Source organism: Miniopterus schreibersii, assembly GCF_964146895.1.
Source record: "Miniopterus schreibersii genome assembly, chromosome: 16".
NCBI lineage: Eukaryota > Metazoa > Chordata > Mammalia > Chiroptera > Miniopteridae > Miniopterus > Miniopterus schreibersii.
In genome coordinates this window covers 27,070,059-27,088,714 of record NC_138116.1, presented here as the reverse complement: position 1 = coordinate 27,088,714, position 18,656 = coordinate 27,070,059, and the positions used below count along the sequence as shown (strand labels likewise).

General features: G+C 53.3%; 2 protein-coding genes across 3 annotated transcripts in view; one reads left to right on the top strand and one right to left on the bottom strand.

Moving 5' to 3' along the window:
• Positions 1–1,579: 1,579 nt before the first annotated feature.
• On the top strand, positions 1,580–4,985 carry LOC308568821 (sperm acrosome membrane-associated protein 3-like; the record flags this gene model as incomplete). Its single annotated transcript, XM_081162030.1, is given in 5 exon segments — positions 1,580–1,616; positions 1,619–1,765; positions 2,546–2,704; positions 3,162–3,240; positions 4,919–4,985. Coding segments are annotated over 5 exon segments (489 nt in total).
• A 6,252-nt stretch (positions 4,986–11,237) lies between these two features.
• ASIC2 (acid sensing ion channel subunit 2) overlaps positions 11,238–18,656 on the bottom strand; it is a gene marked incomplete at its 5' end in the record, with an annotated part of 830,294 nt that continues 822,875 nt past the window's right edge. The window contains 4 exons of one of the 2 annotated variants that reach the window (XM_081162532.1): positions 11,238–12,148; positions 14,034–14,102; positions 14,950–15,029; positions 18,522–18,613. In XM_081162532.1, the coding sequence (XP_081018658.1) occupies positions 12,047–12,148; positions 14,034–14,102; positions 14,950–15,029; positions 18,522–18,613 (343 nt within the window). In that variant the 3' untranslated portion in view covers positions 11,238–12,046. The remainder of the gene's footprint in view (positions 12,149–14,033; positions 14,103–14,949; positions 15,030–18,521; positions 18,614–18,656) is intronic. The other variant, XM_081162531.1, reaches the window with a different exon arrangement.

The window sequence follows — 18,656 nt, the reverse complement described above, 5'->3', positions numbered from 1 at the left end:
CTTTCCTCAAACTTTGATGGGAAGGGCTCATACTTTTGTGGTTACAACTTCAGGATCTTTCTGTTTAAGAAGCATCCATTGAACAGCCTCTCCACACTGGCAACCCCACTTGACCCTTAGGATATGGAGACGGTTAAGACGGCCGTTGATCTTTGCAAGCTTGCCCTGTGGTGGGAAAGACGAACACGTATTCCACCAGTGGTACAGAGGAGGGGCAGGAGCACGGGGTGCTTAAGGGGCGCTGGGGAGCAGGGGCCACCAGGACCGTCTTGCTGGCGGCTCATCTCTGATGGGGCCCTTGAGGTCTGAGTAAGAGCTGGACCTGGAAAGGAGAGGACAGGCTCTCCCTGGCTGGCAGGACTGCCATGCGTTACTGGACCTTAACGTGTAGGTGAGGGACAGTCCGCAGGGCAGATCCTGAGGGAGCCTGTGGATCCTGTTCAGGAGCAGTGATGAAGGGACCTATCAAAGGGGGTCACAGCCTCTTTGTTTAAAGATCTCATTCGGGTGCATATGTGTGGAACACTTTGGAAGGAGAGTCAAGACTGGGGACAAGGACACCATCATGACACCAGGATGGTGCTCTGACTAAGGGCAGGCAGGTGCCTTGGAGGGACAGCAGAACCAACAGCACTCCGGGTGCATTGGTGGGGACAGGTAGGGGATGGGGTGATGGAGACAAGGAGAGAGGGTTGCAGAGTCGGAGGAATGAGGGGTGATGATGAAAGCAGGGGTGACAAGGCCATGGGAGTGGGTGCTGAGTCAGAGTGGAGGGGGAGGTCACAGCTAGATGCTAATGTCCAAAGTGATTTTGGTGACTGGCCTCCAGAGGCAGCAATGACAGGCTTGCTGGGCAAATCATATGGGCTGAGCTTCAAGGGAGGAGGGGCTTCTGCAGGGTGATGGTGCAGAAGGGGGGTGGGCATGAAGGAGATTTTCAGCGAGGCCTTGGGACCTGTGTGTGAGGGAGAGAGAGCAGGCTCCACTTGGAGGGCTGCAGGTGACCCTGTGTCAGTTCACACCGGGGGAGCCCGGCTTAGTGCTAGAAGAGACTCCTTGGCAATTGGGCTTGGGTGTGATGACACCAATGGAGCTGCTCAGTCCCTCCCTTCTGGGAACATCTCTCATGGCCACACCCCAGCGGGACGCTGGATTCACATTAACTTTGGTCTCCACCCAAAAGTTGTTCCTTCCTAGTTCTGAAATCTAGGTCTCAGGGTTCAGTAATGCCTGGCACATAGTACGGAGCTCAAAATATGTTTGTTTCCTTCCCTTGTCTCCTTCTCTTCCCTTCTCTTAGCTTCTGGGACAGGGTGGTGTCAGGCAGGTTGGAGGGGAGAGGTGCAGGCTCAGGGAGCCCTCCCCTGCATCTCGGGGTGTGGCTGATGCTTCCTCAGGGCTGAGGGCAGCTGGTTGGCAGTGTGGAGCCTTCTCCCATCTCCCAGGTCCACTCAGGCCCTGTTTCTCTCCTTCTTCCAAGGCTTAGAGTCTGTGAGAGGACGACCAGGGCTGTGGAGCTGCCTGTGGTCTCAAAGCCCAGCTCCCAGCCAGTGTGGTGGGGGCTCCACCTCGGCCCTGCATGGAAGCCAGGAGCTGGGCTCCCAGAGGACAGCTGTGCCCCCTGGCATCACGCTGCTGGCCTTTGCCTCTGTGCTAAGCTGCCTGCTCCCCTCTGGCCAAGCCAAGGTCTACAGTCGCTGCGAGCTGTTCCGGGAGCTGCAGGATCTCGGCCTGGAGGGGTACCGTGGTCACGGCCTGGCCGACTGTGAGAACCGCTCTCCCTGGCTGGCCCTGGCCCCCGCCTCTGCTTTCTCCCTCCTCTCTTCCCTCCTCCTCACTCAAGGGCTGTGGCCTCGGACCTTTCTGAACCTCGGTTCTCATTTGTGGAACGAGAATTAGATGAAGTCACGGGGAGAGAGCACCCAGCAGAGTTCAGTCTATAGCCGGCAGGCAGCAGGCAGTCACACCAGGATCGCCCCTTCATTGCCCCCAGTGCTCGAGTCCACAGAACAGTTTAGTGGCCTCATCTTCATCTGGGCATGAGCTCGGACATGCCCACTAAGTTGAGGGCAAACTGGGGAAGCCAGTAACCAAACTTCCATCTGGTGGGGGTTTGGGGACGCTGTGAAGTGGAGCCCCATGGACTCCTTTACTCTAGTTCCAGCCCCTCAACAGGTCCCACCTGCATCTTCCCAATCTTGCCTTAGAGATTCTCATTCGTTCATCCACAAACACTTGTTGGGCTTCAGTACGTGCAGAGCAGGCAGACTGCGGGAAGACTGCAGGCCTAGGGGCAGGAGGCCCGAGGTCCAGGCCTGACTTGCTATTTGGTAGCTGTCTGGAACCTTGAGCAGTGACTCTGCCCCTCTGAGGTTCGGTGGGTTCTTTAGTCCAGGAGGTGGGAGGACATTTGCCCCGATCACCTCAAAGCATGAGTTGAGCTCGAAGGAGCTGGCACCTGGGACCTGCACTGTGAGCTCTCTGGTCTGGGGTGGCCTTGACAACGTTGGTCTGACTCATTGGTCTGTGTCTCCACCCTATACAGGGCTCTGTCTTGCTTATTACGCAAGTGGCTTTGACTCAGCTGCTGTGGACCATGAAGCCGATGGAAGCACCAACAATGGCATCTTCCACATCAACAGCCGGAGGTGGTGCAAAACTCTCAAGGAATATAACCACAAGTGGTGCAACGTGTACTGCACCGGTAGGAGGGCCTGAGCCCGGGCTGGCGGGGCCAGGCCTCTGCCCCAGCCTGTGCTTCTTTCTGGATTGTTTTCTCCTCTGGCCTTTATCTCTGAGTGGGGATCCCTTCTATCCTGCTGGTTCTGCCAAAGAGGGTGTGATGGAGTCAGTGATGAGGGCAGGTCCTCCATGAACCTGAGCTGGGTTCCCAGGTGGGAGACTGTCCTGAGAGCCCAGGAATGGAACAGGGATTGCTCCTGATAAGAGACAAAAAGTGACAGAGTGATGCCTGTGCTTCCAGAGGGGTCGAGAGACAGGGTTGAGCTTAGGATGGAAGAGTATGTGTGGGGAAGGGGGGTCTATGTGGTGTGTGTCCGTGAGAGAGAGAGAGAGAGACAGACAGACAGACACATTCACCATGCATGTCCAGCTCTTCTGCCCCCTGCTTCCTCACCCTGTTTCTCTGCCTCCCACCCCAGAGCTATTGGAACCTGACCTTAAGAGTTCTGTTATCTGTGCCATGAAGATAAGTCAACAGCCCCAGGGGCTGAGCAGCTGGTAAGTAACTTGGGCTGGACCCCCAGGGCATGGGTCAGGGTGTGGACAGCTGCAGGGAACTATCCTTTGCTGAGTGCCCGCCTTGTCCCAGGCACCATTCTGTAGCTTCACAGTGGAACCCCTCGCCTTCCATGGGGGGCATAGCCACCACTGAAGTATGACAGCCAGCACCCTGCGTTTCAGGGGGAATAAGCAATTCCCTGGGGGCTGTGGAGCCAGCCTGGCTCCTTCAAGCTTTGCTATGTCGGGGTGCCTGCCTCCAGGTGCACTTGAGCTGCATCTAGTAAACCTTTCTTGCTTGTTTTTAACGGTGGCATCATTTTATAACAGCTCACAGTGTATAACAGATGAAATAATAGACTCCCTGCCTGAGCAGGGTGGCTCTCTGGAGCCTCACCCTGCCAGCCTTCCCCTTTCCTGCTTCTTTCCCACCTGATGGGAAGCCCTCCTCACAGGCAAGGGAGTCGGAGGGGACCAATGGGGCATTAGACTAGGCCTTGGGTTCACAGGTCCTTGGAGGCCCAACAGCTGCCCAGCATCTTCTGATGGCAGCGTCACTTAGAGTTTCCAACCTCCCTTTCCTCATAGACCAGCAGGGGGAGGATGTGGGGAAGGTCAGATAATCCAGGTGGCGGTGCAACCAGAACCATGGGCAGGTGTGATAGTGACAAGGCTGGTAAAGTCACCAAATGTCTAGGGAGAGACTAGAGGCAGGTGGAGCAGCAGAGGATCTTTGCAGGAGTGTAGGAGAGATTTGGGTCTGGACCGGGACAGGAACATGGGTGATGGACTGGGGAAGGGTTGGGCATGAGGGGCTGTGGAGCAGGGGGAGGTGATCAGAGGCCAGTGAGGCAGAGGAGGGGGTGAGCATGGCTGGGAGTACAGAGAAGGTCTGCGATGGGCCTGGACAATGGCCACAGCTTAGGAGTAATGCTGGGTGAGAACAGAGGAAGCCCTAGGACTGGATTGGAGTGAGGCAGGCCACGCAGGACACAACACACACGGGTAAAACCAGGCAGTGTGCATGCAGGCTCAGCAGGAGCCCAAGGCCCTGAGCCTTGGGGTGCCACCCTGGGATGGAAGAAACTGGTCGTCTTGTGTTACATCAAAGAGCAACTCTCTTGTACAGCGGGAGCAAACTCATGACAGGTGTAACCCCACAGAGGTGGCCGAGGCTGGTAGGAATCGGGCCCAGGACGTGGAAAGGGTGCCACTTATTCCTCCCAGGCCACACATTGGCACCTGCTCTGTGCTGGGCGGTGGGCCACAGAGATGGCTGAGACCCAAGTCCTTGCCCTCAAGGGCCTCACAGTCTAATGGAAGAGACCATGGAGCCAATAGACCACTCTTGTTTGATAGGGCAAGAGAGGTCCTTTAGGGACACTCCTGGTCATGGGGGTCTTTGACATTGACATCATGAGGATACTAGTTATCAAAGTCGGGATCCCCTGTAACCAGAGCCCCAGGTAAGGGGTTGTAGATGACTCTTTTTAAGGGCCATTCTGTTCCTTTTTTGTTCTTTGCTAGTTAACACAGTTTACTTTTCTCTCTTTTCCTTGCTAGCCCCTTTCCTCTCCTAATTTCTGGTTTAGGGCCCAAGTGCCTTCCTTTCTTCACTGAGCAGGGACTGAAGGCTGTAGCTGATTTGGTCTCTCCTCTCCCCACTCTCCATCCTCAGGGAGACCTGGAGGCATCACTGCATGGGCAAGGACCTCAGGGACTGGGTGGAAGGCTGTACCTACTAGAATCCTCTCTGGATGGACCAGGCCATGCTCAGTAGGCTGGGAGATGTGCTTTGGGCCCTTTCCCATGAAGGAACACAAATCAACTAATAAAAAATATTTTAACATAATTGTGCTTCTCAGCTCTCACTGGGATTTCAGGTGTCACGTTGGAGCCAGAGCACCTTGGGGTTTCTTCACCTGTCCACTTGGGCTGGGATTAAGGCAGGCTCCAAAAAGCCTACCCTGGAAGGTTTACCTTCATTCCTGGGAGGTCCTGGGGGCAGGGGTTCAGTGCCTCCCTTGAACATACCTGGCAGAGTTTTTAGACCCTTTACCTGAATCTAAGTTCGCCAGATTTATCAAAAAAAGTCCGGAAAGAAAAAATAAACAAAATAAACAATGATAACATCAAAAACAAGATGCCTGAGTTAATTTTGAATTTCGGATACACGACAAATAAATTTTGCTATGAGTGTGTCCCAAATACTGCATGAGACCTACTTATATTAAAACATGATGTATTGTGTACCTGCAAGCTAGGTACGTGCCCTTGAGTAGGAATCGAAGTCATAATCCTTTCGTTTTCTGGTAGATGCTCTAACCACTTAGCACACCAGCCAGTACAAGAGATTCTGTCTTCTTGACATATGAACCCCCAGTGCCTAGCATAGTGCCAGCTACATGGTGGGCACCAGGATATGATCGTGGAACGAGGGAATCCAGCCAGAGACCCCTGCCTCATGCTGGGAAGGCTTCTTCCAGAGGCTTCTTGACCCTTAAGTGAGTTGAGCTGGGTATTTTTAATTGCCCACCAATCACTTTGTGTTGGGCCTCTTTAACTGGGATGTAAATCCTTTTGAAAGGAAGCCCCAATGTCTGAATCACACTAAAGACAAATGGCCCATAATGGTGGTAATGTAGCCAATGAGCCACTTCCTTCAGAGACATGGAGTGAAGACCAGCTTCAAGGAGGCTAGACGGTGAACTTCCCCACCCCAAGGCATCACTCACAGCCAGTATCAGGAGGCGGTTTGTTTTTTTAAACAAAACCGTCATTGCAGTGCTGCTCAGAAATGAATGGGACGTTCACAGTGGGGCATGTCCGGGCTCCGTGGCAGCCAGAGCATGTTTCGCGTGCATTTCCCCCTGCAGTGCACTGGCTGAGCTCATTCCTTGAGAACCAGGCCACAGGGATGTCTGCACAGTGAGGCTGCAGTTGCTCTGTCGGCAGGCCGCCTCAGCCCTCCAAATCGCCACGTGCACAAGATAATTTTATGAAATCATGGCTCCCAGGTTCTCTGTTCATATCCATTTTCTGCTCATTCATTCATTGCTCCCTCTGTGAGAACTCACTCCGTGCACAAGCTGCCGCAGGTGCCAGAGGTTTAAAAATGATGGGAGAGAGACCTTGAAACTGATCAAATCCTGCCTGTCACCCCCCCTCCTGTAAATTGAAAATTGGCAGCCATTATGGCATTTTAGGGGAAGAATTGTTGGTTGCTCGGTGTAGTTCTGGGATGTTCTTCTGGACGAGGGGTTAACACTTTCTGCACCAGGTGGCTTTGCAGAGCATCTGTGCCCCCTTGGGGATCACACACAGGGTCTGGGGCTCCATAACCCTTCTCAAATGGTGGGCAAATCTTATGTCTGTCTATGTGACCATGTGCATTGTTTTTTCTGGGAAGAAAGTTCACAACTTTCACCTTGTTTTTAATACAAACAAGTGATTCAAGTAAGATCAAGAATCAATGTTTTACAGGAAGAAAAAAGAAATCAAGAGAAGATAGAAAATATAGACCTTAACCCACTCGATCTCATAATTATCCTGAGAACTAGGCATCCTGATCTCCAGCATAGAGATGGGAAATAGAGGTTCTAAGCAGTGAATTAAATACCTGCAGAGACAGCTGACACCATTCTCAACTGAGACTCATGGGCTGTTAGAGTTGACCCACTAGGGAGATTTGTTCTCCATTTTCCATCCCTTCTCCTTTTATAGAGGAGGAAACTTAGTCTCAGAAAAATGGAGCGGATTGTCCAGAGGTATATGGTCAGTTTACCGCAGAAATGGGTTAGAAATACAGTTTTTTGACTCTCTGTCCAAAACCTTTGCCAACCATATGTTTCTACAAAGCCTGTGGGCATAGGTTTCACTGAATGTTAAATTGGATTAATAAGAGGCTCTCCTCCTCTCACTTGACCTCAGGTAGGTGGTGTCCACTCACCTGCATTGTGGTCCCCAGGGACACATGGCCTCAGGCATGCTCTACCTATTTGTCTTAAGAAAACACAAATGCGTGCTCAAAGTGATTCAGTGCGTCAGGAATCTCAAATGCATGGGGAGAAAGCCATTAGCTAAATCAGCCTTTGGCTTGGGAAATATTTCCTTAGACACTTGGACATCAGAAGAAGGACCTTGAGGACTGTAGCTATGAGGTACCCTCAGCGTGTTGAACTGGCCTTTCATCCTTTGGCACCTGCCTAGCTCTCAGTGGTCATTTTGGACACTCCCCTTTGACTTCCATGCTTGGGTCTCCTGTATCTATGTGCAGTCCCTGGACTATATCCTCTCCACTTCCCCCCCCCCCCCCATGCGCCAGGCTGTGCATAGTTTGCTCTCTCACTCTCCTTCCACTCCAAAACTCAGATTCATCTCTCCTAGTCGTCTGTTGACTTGTCAGTATCTCCTGCTCAAATGATGGATTCCTTGAGGGCAGGTGCCCAGCACATACTGGGCAGATGTCCAGTAGGAGTGGCAAGAGTGGGGAATCTGTGTCCTTCACGTGTTTCCTCTCCTTTATTGCCCTGCTGCCTTCCCAGCTGGGCCAGGGAGCTTGTTCTCTGCAGCTCAGGGTCTGCCTGACTACATGTGGATCTGGGCTGGCAAAACTCCCCTGTGGAAACCAATTCCTTGGCCTTTGGAGCCTCCCTTGCTTCTCGGTAATGGGGAACACACTCACTAGTGCTTTCTGGAGGTTCTTACCTCTGCACTGAGTTCAGTTCTCACAATCGAATTGAAATCTCTGAGTTTGCGAAGGAAGAGCTCCCAGGTCTCTCTTTGGGCCTCTCAGGCTGAGCCGAGCTTTACCTGGGGAAGAGCTACCTACCAAAGCTGTTCCTTTCCAGCTCACCAGGCACCTTTCTCCAGACACCCTCTGGGGACCCTTTTCACTAAGCATGTTCATGGTCTCTTACAAAAATAGCGGTTAGAGTGCCGTTGGATATGCCAAGGTTGTGGATCCGATCACTGGTCAGGACACATATGAGAATCAACCAATGAATGCATAAATAAGTTGAAAAACAAACCGATGTCTCTCTCTCCAAAATAAATCAATCAATAAAAAAAAAATAGCTGCAAGCTGGAAAGGGGAACATGAAAGAACTCTGGCCTCTCTCTGCTAAAAGAACAAAGTCACAGTATGTAGGCAGCCAGCTCCATCCTGGGAAGGCTGCTCATGAAGTGCTGAGTCCTTTCCCTCCCTCACTGCAGCAGACCCCACTGCTTCTGTTCCTCAGGTCATGTGCTTTTATTTTATTGATTGATTAATTGATTGATTGAGCTCACCCCTTGTGGTTACTGACAATTCAACCTTGTGTTTCGGGTTTGTGATTTGTCTAGACTCCTGGCCTTTGTATCGCCACTTGGGTCACTCTGAAAATGTGACATATCCCCATGTCTCCTCTGTCTACAAACCTCTCCAGGTCTCACTAAGGAAATGCTTACACACATGGCTATTGTCTGAAATGATGGTAATAAAAAACCCACCCTTCCCAGGAATTTAGGCAGACAGCTAGGTCTTTGGTTCACAACCAATCAATCATAATCAATAGCTGGCTATTGATTTGCTCTCCTGCTTTTTTTTTCTTTCTCCCTTTTAAACAGGTTAAGTTTGTAGACCTGCTCCCAGGTGAATGAAGCCAGAATCCCCAAATCGGAAGGAGCACATGACTATGTGAGGCCAGAAGCAATGCAAACCCATTAGAATATTCTTTGCTCCATCTCAATTGATCTGAAGTGGTTTGTGTGTGTGTGCGTGTGTGTGTGTTTATAAAAAGGAAGCCAGAAATCCAATGAAGCACTTTGAATTGCAACTTAACCTATAGGTTTTAAAAAATTTATGAAACTCTTAAACTGGGGCAAGGCAGAGCATCTGATAGTCTCCAAACTCACTGAAGAGACATCTCATTTGGCTCCTGTCCCTGATGGGAGCACCTGAGGACACTCTCTGCTCCTCTGAATCTGACCATCTAGGCACCAGCAAGGCATTTTCCAGCCTGAAGCAGTGAGAAGTGACTTTGTCTCAGGAGAGGGATTTCAATGCCCTGGCAGAGTCTGGAAAAACAATCATTCTCAGTCGTTCTTGCTTTAAGTGGGTTTACAAATGGAAGTGTGAGCTTGGGGGCCCAGGGGCACACCACTGGCACTGCCACTAACTTACTGGGTGACTCTAGGCAACCCCTTCCCTCCCCTTTTGGGGCTGCTCATTTGGAAATGCAGACAGTAGGCTATAGGGTCCAAAGGGCTCTATAGCAAGATAACAATGGTCCCCAAAGTTGTCTTCACCGTGACCCTGCAACCTGTGAATATGTTACTTTACCTGGTAAACTAGGCTTTGAAGAGGAGACTGAGTTAATCACCTTGAGGTGGGAGGTTATCCTGGGTTATTTGTTGGCCCAGTCTCATCACAGGGTCTTGACCAATTAAAGAGGGAAGCAGGAGAGGCTGAGTTGGAGGGAGCAGTGGCTACTGACATTGCTGTTGTGTGAGTGAGAACTGGCCTGTCATTGGTGGCATTGAACGGAGGAAGAGGCCCTGAGGGGAGGGACGTGGGGGCCTCCTGAACCTGGAAAAGGTGAGGAAAGGGTTTCTCCCTTAGAGCTTCCAGAGGGAACCCAGCCCTCCTGACGCCTAGATTTAGCCCAGTGAGACCAGTGTCAGATTTCTGACCTCCAGAACTGTCAGATAATATATATGTGTTGTTTTAAGCAGCTAAATTTGTCATAATTCGTCATGGAGGAATAGAAAACCAACCCAGGGCCCCTTCCCTCAACTTTACACTGTTTTTAAGAATTCAAACCCAGCTTTGCCAACAGCCATGGACAACCTCAGCTGAGAGGAGACGTCACAGGCACATTCTGTCTCAACTGTCTTCTGGTGGCCCCGGTATTGTGGGCTGCAAGCGTGAGGCTGGTCTGACTTGTCCCCTGGGGCAGGGAGGGTTGCTGTCGTGGCACCCCAAGTGTGGAGGGGCCTCTAGGGGTCATCTGCAGAGACACAGGTCAGGTATTACCTTCATCCTCAAACTGAAGGAACTGAGCCCAGAGAGGTGTAGGGTCTCATCCCTGGTCAGTCAGCTCCTGAGAGAAGAAGGCATGGGACTGGCCTCCTAACTCCTGACTCCTGCCTGGGCTTTTTCAATTGGTCACATGGGGGAAATACCTTTCCCTTGTGTGAGTGGGTTGGGGGGGGGGAGAGCCAGCATGCATGGCAGAGCAGGGACGAGAGACGGGGATCTCTGGTCTGGCCGGTGCTTTTGTGCATCTGCACATGAGCTGAAGGCACACACCACAGCTGACCTTTCTTCCCGGGCTGGGGACAACTTTGAATTGGGAGCCGTGTGGGAAGGAACTGTCCCCATGGAATTAGCATATGGCTTGAGAACAAGGATTCTGCCTGAACAGGAAGCTCTCTTTGCCACAGTGGGGCTGGGCAGAGCAGGCCCCCTCCCCACCAAAGGCACCTCCCACCTCCTTTCCCACCTGGACAACCTCTGAGGTGCCGTGAGGAGCGAGACAGGATGCAAATGTGACCTCTTCAGGCCTGTGTGACGGGTGAAGAGGTGAGGTGCAGAGAGGGTCCCAGAAGGCTGATGTGTGGGAGGGAGGCCACACTGGGCCTGTGTCCAGCCAACTGCACTGATGGGGCGAGGAGGAGTCAGGACAGAAGGTAGAGAGCAGAGGGGCGTGAAGGCCTCCTCTATGGTTTTCAGGGCTGGGCAGGTTCTCTGCCTCCCCCTCTTCATGGCATGGTCCAGGGCGCGTCACTCAGACCCTGGGCTTTGACCTGTCCATGGGTCGTGAAGTGATTTACAAGGTCACAATCAGTAGTTTTTAAAGATTTCCAGTAGAATCCAGCATGTACACAATCTGTAAAGGTAAGTGTTGTTGCATAAAACTTCACATAATCTGTGGTTTTCGACCTGGAAGGTCTGGCCCTTTCCTGAGCGCTCGGGGAGAGAGGCCTGAGGGTGGGGGAGAGGCAGACGCCGCTGAGCCACTTCCACAAGACCAGCTTTTAATGTGACCGTGACTGGAAGCACGAATAAATAAACGCAAGAGAAAATGGGAAAAGCAAACCAAACTCAGAACATCAAACCCAAAATCAGAAAACAAAACAAAATGGACCTCTGACAGACAGTAAAAGCCCCCCAAAGACAGAATCAGACTGTACAAGCCAGGTCGGGGGAGGGCAGAGCGCCGAGGGCGCCGTGGACGTGGGCTGGAGTCACCAGGCCACCGCTCCTCCAGCACAGGCGCAGGAGTGGGAGGCGCGTGGGCCCGGCACCGGTGGGCCAACTGGGGTGGGGAGGGGTTGGCGGGCAGGTTAAGGACCTTTAGGAACCACACAAGGACAGACGGAGTTGACAGCTCTGCGGTTTCCCTTGATTGTGCAGCTGTGATTCCAGCCTGGCCTCATGGTGACTTTGGGGCTAGAACCTGGTCCCACTGCGTGGAAACCGCGTGGAGGAGTGTCACGGACAGAGACAGACTTGGAGGTGGCGCCATGAGGAGTCTGAGCATGCAGGTGCTGTATACGTCTGGCAGTGAGATGTGATGGCAGATGGGTTCTGGGGCAGTTCCAGAGTGTGACTCGTTTCTCCTAAGAGGGACTCACGGCGGCCCGAGGACGCGTCGTGCCCCACGCGGCTGTAGCGAGGCTTGGCAGAGAGTTTGCTATGTGTGCATAGGGGGCTCTTGCTTCTTTCTGTCACCAGGGGCCATCCCGCCTGAGTCGGCTGTCCCCTGTCCTGGGTCTTGGGCCTCAAGGTCTGTTTGGGGGGTGCCGAGTGGTCCGAGGGCTGTCAGCAGGCGATCTCCTCCAAGGTCCCCAGGGCTGTCTGCAGGGGCACGTTCACAGTGTGGCTGATGGTTTCAGAGTGGTTTGGCATTGTGTCACAGGTGCTCTGGAGAGAAGGGAAGGCAGTGTTTATTTTCATTCAAAAATTCCTTGGGTGCCCCTGGCAGCGTTGGGGACAGTGTTCCTCACTGTGGGCTCCCTGGGGCACTGCTGCTCCTGCCTCAGGCATCCCAGGCACCTGTTTGCCATCTCAGGCGTGAGGTTGAGGGACCTCACTGCCTTCAGAATCCTTGCCATTGCCCACCTAGGTGCCCCCCGGGGAGGGGAGAGGGCTCTGGTGATGGGGTTTGACCTTCTCTCCTAGAGGCCCCCTGATGTGCCACTTGAAGCTACATCTGAGTGATGTGTAGCTTTGGGGCTGGATAACCTATCCTAACCTTGACCTTGGGGGCCTCCTTTGGGGCCTATCTGGGGTGAGGAGGTGTAGCTTGTGGCTAGGCCTGGGGCAGGGGTGCCGATTGCTGAGGCCAAGCTGCAGGGGCAGAGGCCTCCGACAGCCAGAACCAGAGCTGGTCACAGCTGCCCAAATGACCTTTAGGGTTAGTCTGGCCACAGGAAAAAGTCCTCCTGGGTCCCTGAGCAGGGTGTGGCTGAGATGGCTGTGAGTCTTTAGGCAGATTCCCAGGCTGTCTTGGCTGCTGTGGGTGGGAGGCTGGGAGGGATGGGAGCAGAGAGACTAGCCAGGAGGCTGTGCCAAGAATTTGGAGAGATTCAATAAGGGAGAGAGTGGGGGAGAGGGAAGGGATGGGGGGCTGGAACTGAGACATTCCGAAGGCAAAAGGAAAGGTGCTGGTGGGAAGCTGCACTTGCCGAGCTCTTACTATAAACTAGGCCTGCTGATTGCTTCACAGGCTGGTCTCACTTCATCTGAATGACTCCCCCCCCCCCCCCCCCCCAGTGCCTTTCATCTCCAGGTCCTTCCACCTGTGATGAGGCAGATGCTCAGGGAGATAAGTACTTGTCCCCAGGCCCACAGCTAAGAAGCAGGGACCTGGGATCCAGCCAGGTCAGCTCAGTACTGAGCCTGGGCCCTTCCACTCTGCCCTCCTCAACAGCAGCTGTCTCCTGTTCACACAGAGGTGGCAGGAGCCTGAGAGAACCAAGGGGAGATTCTGAGCCTGGGAGAAGGGTGGAGAAATGGTGTCTGGAACAGAACTGGGAGCCAGCGATACCTGCCCCAGACGGCTGAGCCTGAGCCCAGGAGAGGCCTGAGCTTGGGAAGGAGAATGGACGGCCATGAGAGGGGCTGCCTCTCTGGCTCTAGGAAAGAGAGGCAGAGCAGGACAGTGGTTAGGGGAGCTCTGTGTCCAGGTCTGACACCCCCAGCTCCGTGACCTTGGCCTGTCGACCCCACCAGCCTCCAATACAAAATGAGGTAAATATCGACCCTTCCCTGGGTGACTGCCCAGCTAAAATGACATGGCCTTTTAGGTCCCGGAGCAGAGTCTGACCACGTGCAGGTGAACAGGAGGCCGTGGGTATGGGTATGTTGCTGCTCCAAGCTTCACCGGGCCCCACGCCCTCTGTCCCCTTCAAATGGAGCAGAGTTCCAGGGACGTCCCTGCTTGCATTCTGCCACCCAGGGCCTAAGGGAACAGACCTCCACAGAACATGTCTCCCTCTCCCAAAGCCATGAAATGGGAGTAGAGCCCTGGCCTGGGAGGAACTGGACTGGGCCAGGCAGGACCAACCCTTGGAAGCATCTCCTGGCATCCACTGCATCGGTACCTCACTACTAGGCTTTGGGATGGGTCTCAGACAGAGGCTCAGGGCTTAGTCTTGGATCTGGGAGCTGACAGGCAGGGTGTCACGAGCCATGGGAAGGTGTGCGGTGAGGCCCTCCCCTCCTGCTCTGGCCCCCGAACCTGGTTTCATGTCCCCTGTATAGGCCAGAGGAGCAAGTGGACCTACAACCCACAGACGGCCCTTACCACGTTCTCGTCGTGGCTCCCTTCATCTTCTTCTTTGCCAAGCAGGTCTAATAGTTTCTCTTTGATCAGCTGCAGGAAAGGCAGGAAGGGAGTGTCACGCTGGGGTATGTGCGGAGGTAGAGAGACCTCCCTGCGCTCGGCTCAGCGGGGGAAGCAAAGTGGCAGCAGTTGCCTGGGCTGTGGCTGGACAAACCGTGGCAGGAGCCCAGCCTGGCAGGAGCCTCTGCCCAATCTTTGGGCGGCCAAGGGATTTTGGTGCAAGAGCTAGAGTTTGGAAGAGGGCACAGGAGGGCCCTGTCTCGCAGTGTGAACCACCCTCCCTCGTGGGTGGAGAGTGTGATTAAGTGGCACGTGCCTGCGTGGCTGGCCCCCCATCTGTCCTCAGGAGCAGCCTGGGCCCCTTTCTGAGGCTGGGCCTGGGGGACAAGTTTGCAATCACTTTCTAAGCCTGTTAACTCCACAGTTCATATGATCAGGGCACACTGGAGTTCGTAACAATTTTTTCTAAGCAGTAAAGGGAAGTTATTAACTATGTTACCTAGTGTGATTCAATTTCCATGACTTTATATAGCTTCTCACAAAATTAATAAACAAAGCAGAATAAAATCTGGCCATGGGATGTGGTTTGGGCTTGGGGAAGGAGGTCACCATGCTGAAAGGCATGGGGTGGGGCTCCCGGGAAGCCTGGTCGCAGGGGCCCTCCAGCCCCACCGTGGTTCCCAGTGACTGAGCTTTGGCCATTGGCAGCCCTCCCTGGGAGGCAGACCCTGTTTGCCTGGGGCCTGTGCAGAGCTGGTGTGCCCGAGGGATTCCGAGTCCTTGGGGCCAGCTGGGTCTGGGGACATGTGGGTGGGAAGGCCGACGAGCACCAGGACTCGCATGTAGTCATTTCCCCATGACTAATTCCAAATCTTACCTCATAAATATAATCAAAGAGCTCTAGTATTGTGAGGATACTAGCACCAATAAACAATCCCATCTGGCCACCAATATCACCTGGAGAGAGACAGAAAAGACCAAAGGTTTGGCTTCACTCGCACTTCCAGGAAGGGCGAACAGACTCAGAACTCAGACACCAGACCTTCTGAGTGGTTCTCCCACCATGGGGAGCCTGGACTTGAAACTGGAAGGCCAGGCCTTTGACAAGTCCCTCCCTCGAGGCACAGCTCTCAGAGCTGACAGTGTGCAGCACCTAGTGAGGATGACAAATAACCTGAGTGCTTATTGGAGGGTTCTAGAATAGACCTCATAGACTAATGGGCTTGCCAATTACGTTAGAAACCACACTCACTGGGCCCTGCTTTGGCTCTGGACTAGGTACAGAGATAAGACATGTGTGATCCTTGCCCTGGGCAAAGGCACAGTCTAGCCTGAGAAACGTGCCAGGTGCCCTGGGTGGGAGTGTTGGGAGCAGTGTCACAAGAGGCCTCCCCCTGCCTTTAATCATGACACGGCCTTCAGGGCCACCTTGGGGCATCTCTCACCTTTGGGATAAGGCCATTGGAAGCATCTTCTATCTCCCTTACCCAAAGGTAAATGTTCAATTTGGTCTCTTTCTAGAGCAGAGGTTCTTACCCTGGGATGAATCGACCCCCTTGACCAAAGTTATTCTAGAATGATCATCAGACCTCCCTGCATCAAACTCCTGGGAGACTTGTAATCGGTACAGAGGCCTGGACCTACTCTAGGCTACAAAATCAGAATCTCTGGGGTTGGGGTCTGGAAGTCAGGATTTATGTGCTCTCCAGGTGGTCCTCTGCCCACCAGAGTTTGAAAACCACTCTCCTGTGGGAGCTTCAGATGGTTGGAGACCTCCCAAAATGGATGAAAACCCTATTATGTGCCCCTGGGCACTTGCAGTGGAAGAGTTCATATTTGAGAAGATATTAGCTGATTTTCCAAGGAGTTATGATCCCCCAGAAGCCCAAGGTGCTTTTCCTCATTGCTCTCCGGGGCTCTGAGCTCGGAGTGGCCACCAGCTTGCTGTGTGGTTTTGATGAGCCCTGATCTTCTCAGTAGCATTGCCTTCAAAGGACCCTTGGTGGCGAAGGTGGTTGGGAGGGGTTGGAGGAGGTGATCTGTGACGTCCTTCCCAGTTGTAATCTCTAAGACTGGGCTGGGGAGAGTGCTGGGAGTGGGGGTGCTGTTGGGGGTGGGCATACAGTCCTGGAGATTCCAGGATGACCTCTGGTCTGGAATTTCCTGATGGGTACATCTGCCCACTCCTACCCTGATGATAACTGGGAGGAGCCCAACAACCACATCCTGAACAAGCCGAGATTGCGGGGAGGGTGTGCTTCCTGGCGGGACTTGGTGCTGAGCTCAAAAGCCTCCCTTCCTTCCTTTCCTCCCTCACCGCTCACTCTAATGTCCTTAATGGAAGTGTGTCGGGCAGTGTGCACTTATGTGTGTGCTCACAGGGTGCGACTGTGTGTTTGTATGTGCATGAAGTGTGACTGAGTGCAGGGGGTATGTGCCAGGGTGCTGGGTGCGCACGTGTTTGTATAGAAATAGGCAATACATCTGGCTGTTGACAGCTTTGTGTAGGTGGCTGTCTATGTCTAAGTGTGTGTGGCTTTGTGGAGGTGGGCACAGTGTGCCTGAGTGTGGAGCATGAGTGAGCATGTGCCGATGTGTGTTTGTGTGCATAAGCAGTTGTAATGAGTGTGAGTCCGCAGGCCTGCAATGGAGTGCAGGTGGGTCTGTGCAGCCGCTGGGGGCCGTGTGCGGTGAGGTGTGGGTGCGGGCCCTGTGGCAGTGAGAGAGGGCCTGAAGCCCCGGTGGCTGAGGTTCACAAGGGCACACACTCCCACCACGAAGCTACAGATGCCGGATGCTTTTCTCAGTGGTTACTCCAGGTGGGAAGGAACAAAATGCTGGGGATTCTCATCCTCATAGCTGATGGGGAAACGAGCTGTCCCTCCTGACAGATGCAGAGCTCAGGCCCCCCTAGCTGTGTGTGTGTGTGTGTGTGTGTGTATGAGAGAGAGAGAGAGAGAGAGAGAGAGAGAGAGACACTGTGAGCTTATGTGGGAATGGGGAGGAGGCATGTCCTGAGCCCCCTTTAGGAAATGAAGGTGGCGAGGGCAGGGGAGGGGCCCACATCTCTGGTGCATGACCTCTACCTCGGGACCAGGGCACAAGTCTCTAGGCTCAGCCTCTTTGGCCACAAGGGTCTCAGAGGCCCAAGTGACAGCGATCCAGCTAGGACCCAGCTGTGGCCCAGCCCCTAGCCTCCTGGGAGAGGTGCAGAAAGGCCCGCTGGCACCTGGAAACACCAGCTGGGTCCTGGTCTCTGGCATGAAGACTGTCCAGGTACTAGGAATGACTATTAATGGACTTTCTGTGAGCTGGGGCTTTACCACATTTAACCATCACAACCAACACATAAAGTGGGTTTTATTAGACCCATTTTACACATGAGAGACCTGAGGGCCAGTGTGGAGAAGCCACTGGCCTACATTCTCACAGTTGATTTCTTTTATACTTGCAGGTAGAAGGTGTCTAGGTCCCCTCCCCCAGCCCAATTCAGCTCACAGAGGCAACAACAGCTATTTTTACTTGCAGATCTTTCTTTTTATTTTTTTAAATAATTTTTTTTTTAAAATATGTTTTTATTGATTTTAGAGAGAGAGGGAGAGAGATAGAGAGTTAGAAACACTGGCTGCCTCCTGCATGCTCCCTACTGGTGATCAAGCTTGAAACTTGGCATGTGCCCTGACTGGGAATCGAACTGGTGACCTCTTGGTGCCTGGGTTGATCCTCAACAACTAAGCCACACTGGCTGGGAGCAGGTCCTTTCCTGAGAGTGAGTGGAAGCTGGGAGGAGGGCCCAAGGAGCAGGTCTTCTAGCTGTCTGCCCTCAGGGGTCTTGTGAATTGTGCATTGGACTGAGGCAAGGTTGAAATGGACTCCCTGCTTCCATCATATGCCTATGGGGCCAGGGGAACTTGTGTGGGGTGGCAGTCAGGTTTGTAGATATTTGGGGATGAGTGGACTTTCTTTTGTGTTTAATAAAGGACTCAGTCCAGGGGGGCACCTGGCCTTCCAGGTGGGGGTGCTACTGGGGGCCCTCGCTGTGTCCCTGGCCTGGGACCACCCACAGCTCCGCCTTCCCTGCATCTTATCGCTCTTTCTTCCAGCCAGGCCCCAAGGCTCTGACTCCAACCTGGGGGCAGAAGGCCTCCAAATCCAAGAGGGCAGCTCTGGAAAGGCCCTGGGAGACCTTCAGCCCACCTGCCTCAATGTGTTGATGGGGAAACTGAGACAGAGAGTGCAGCATGAACTGGCCTAAAGCCTGCAGCACACGGGAGCTCTTCCAGTTCTGGGACAGGAGTAGTGCAAGGATGGAGGGAAGTGCCTGAGCATAAAGGCTGGGCTTGTCAGAAGGCGTGTATAGCAACCCGCCTGCCTGCTGCCAGCCCGCCACCCTCTCCCTCCCACCTCCTGGAAGAGATGGAAATCTGTGCAATAGACGCTCCAACTTACCAAGTAAGGCAGCGACTTCATACGCCTTCTTCTGTTCAATCGTCTCATAATTGAGAGCTTCAAAAAATATATCCAAGACAAGGATGTTCTCTCTGCAGGGGGAATGTTTGTACCATGCATGGGTGGAACCACCAG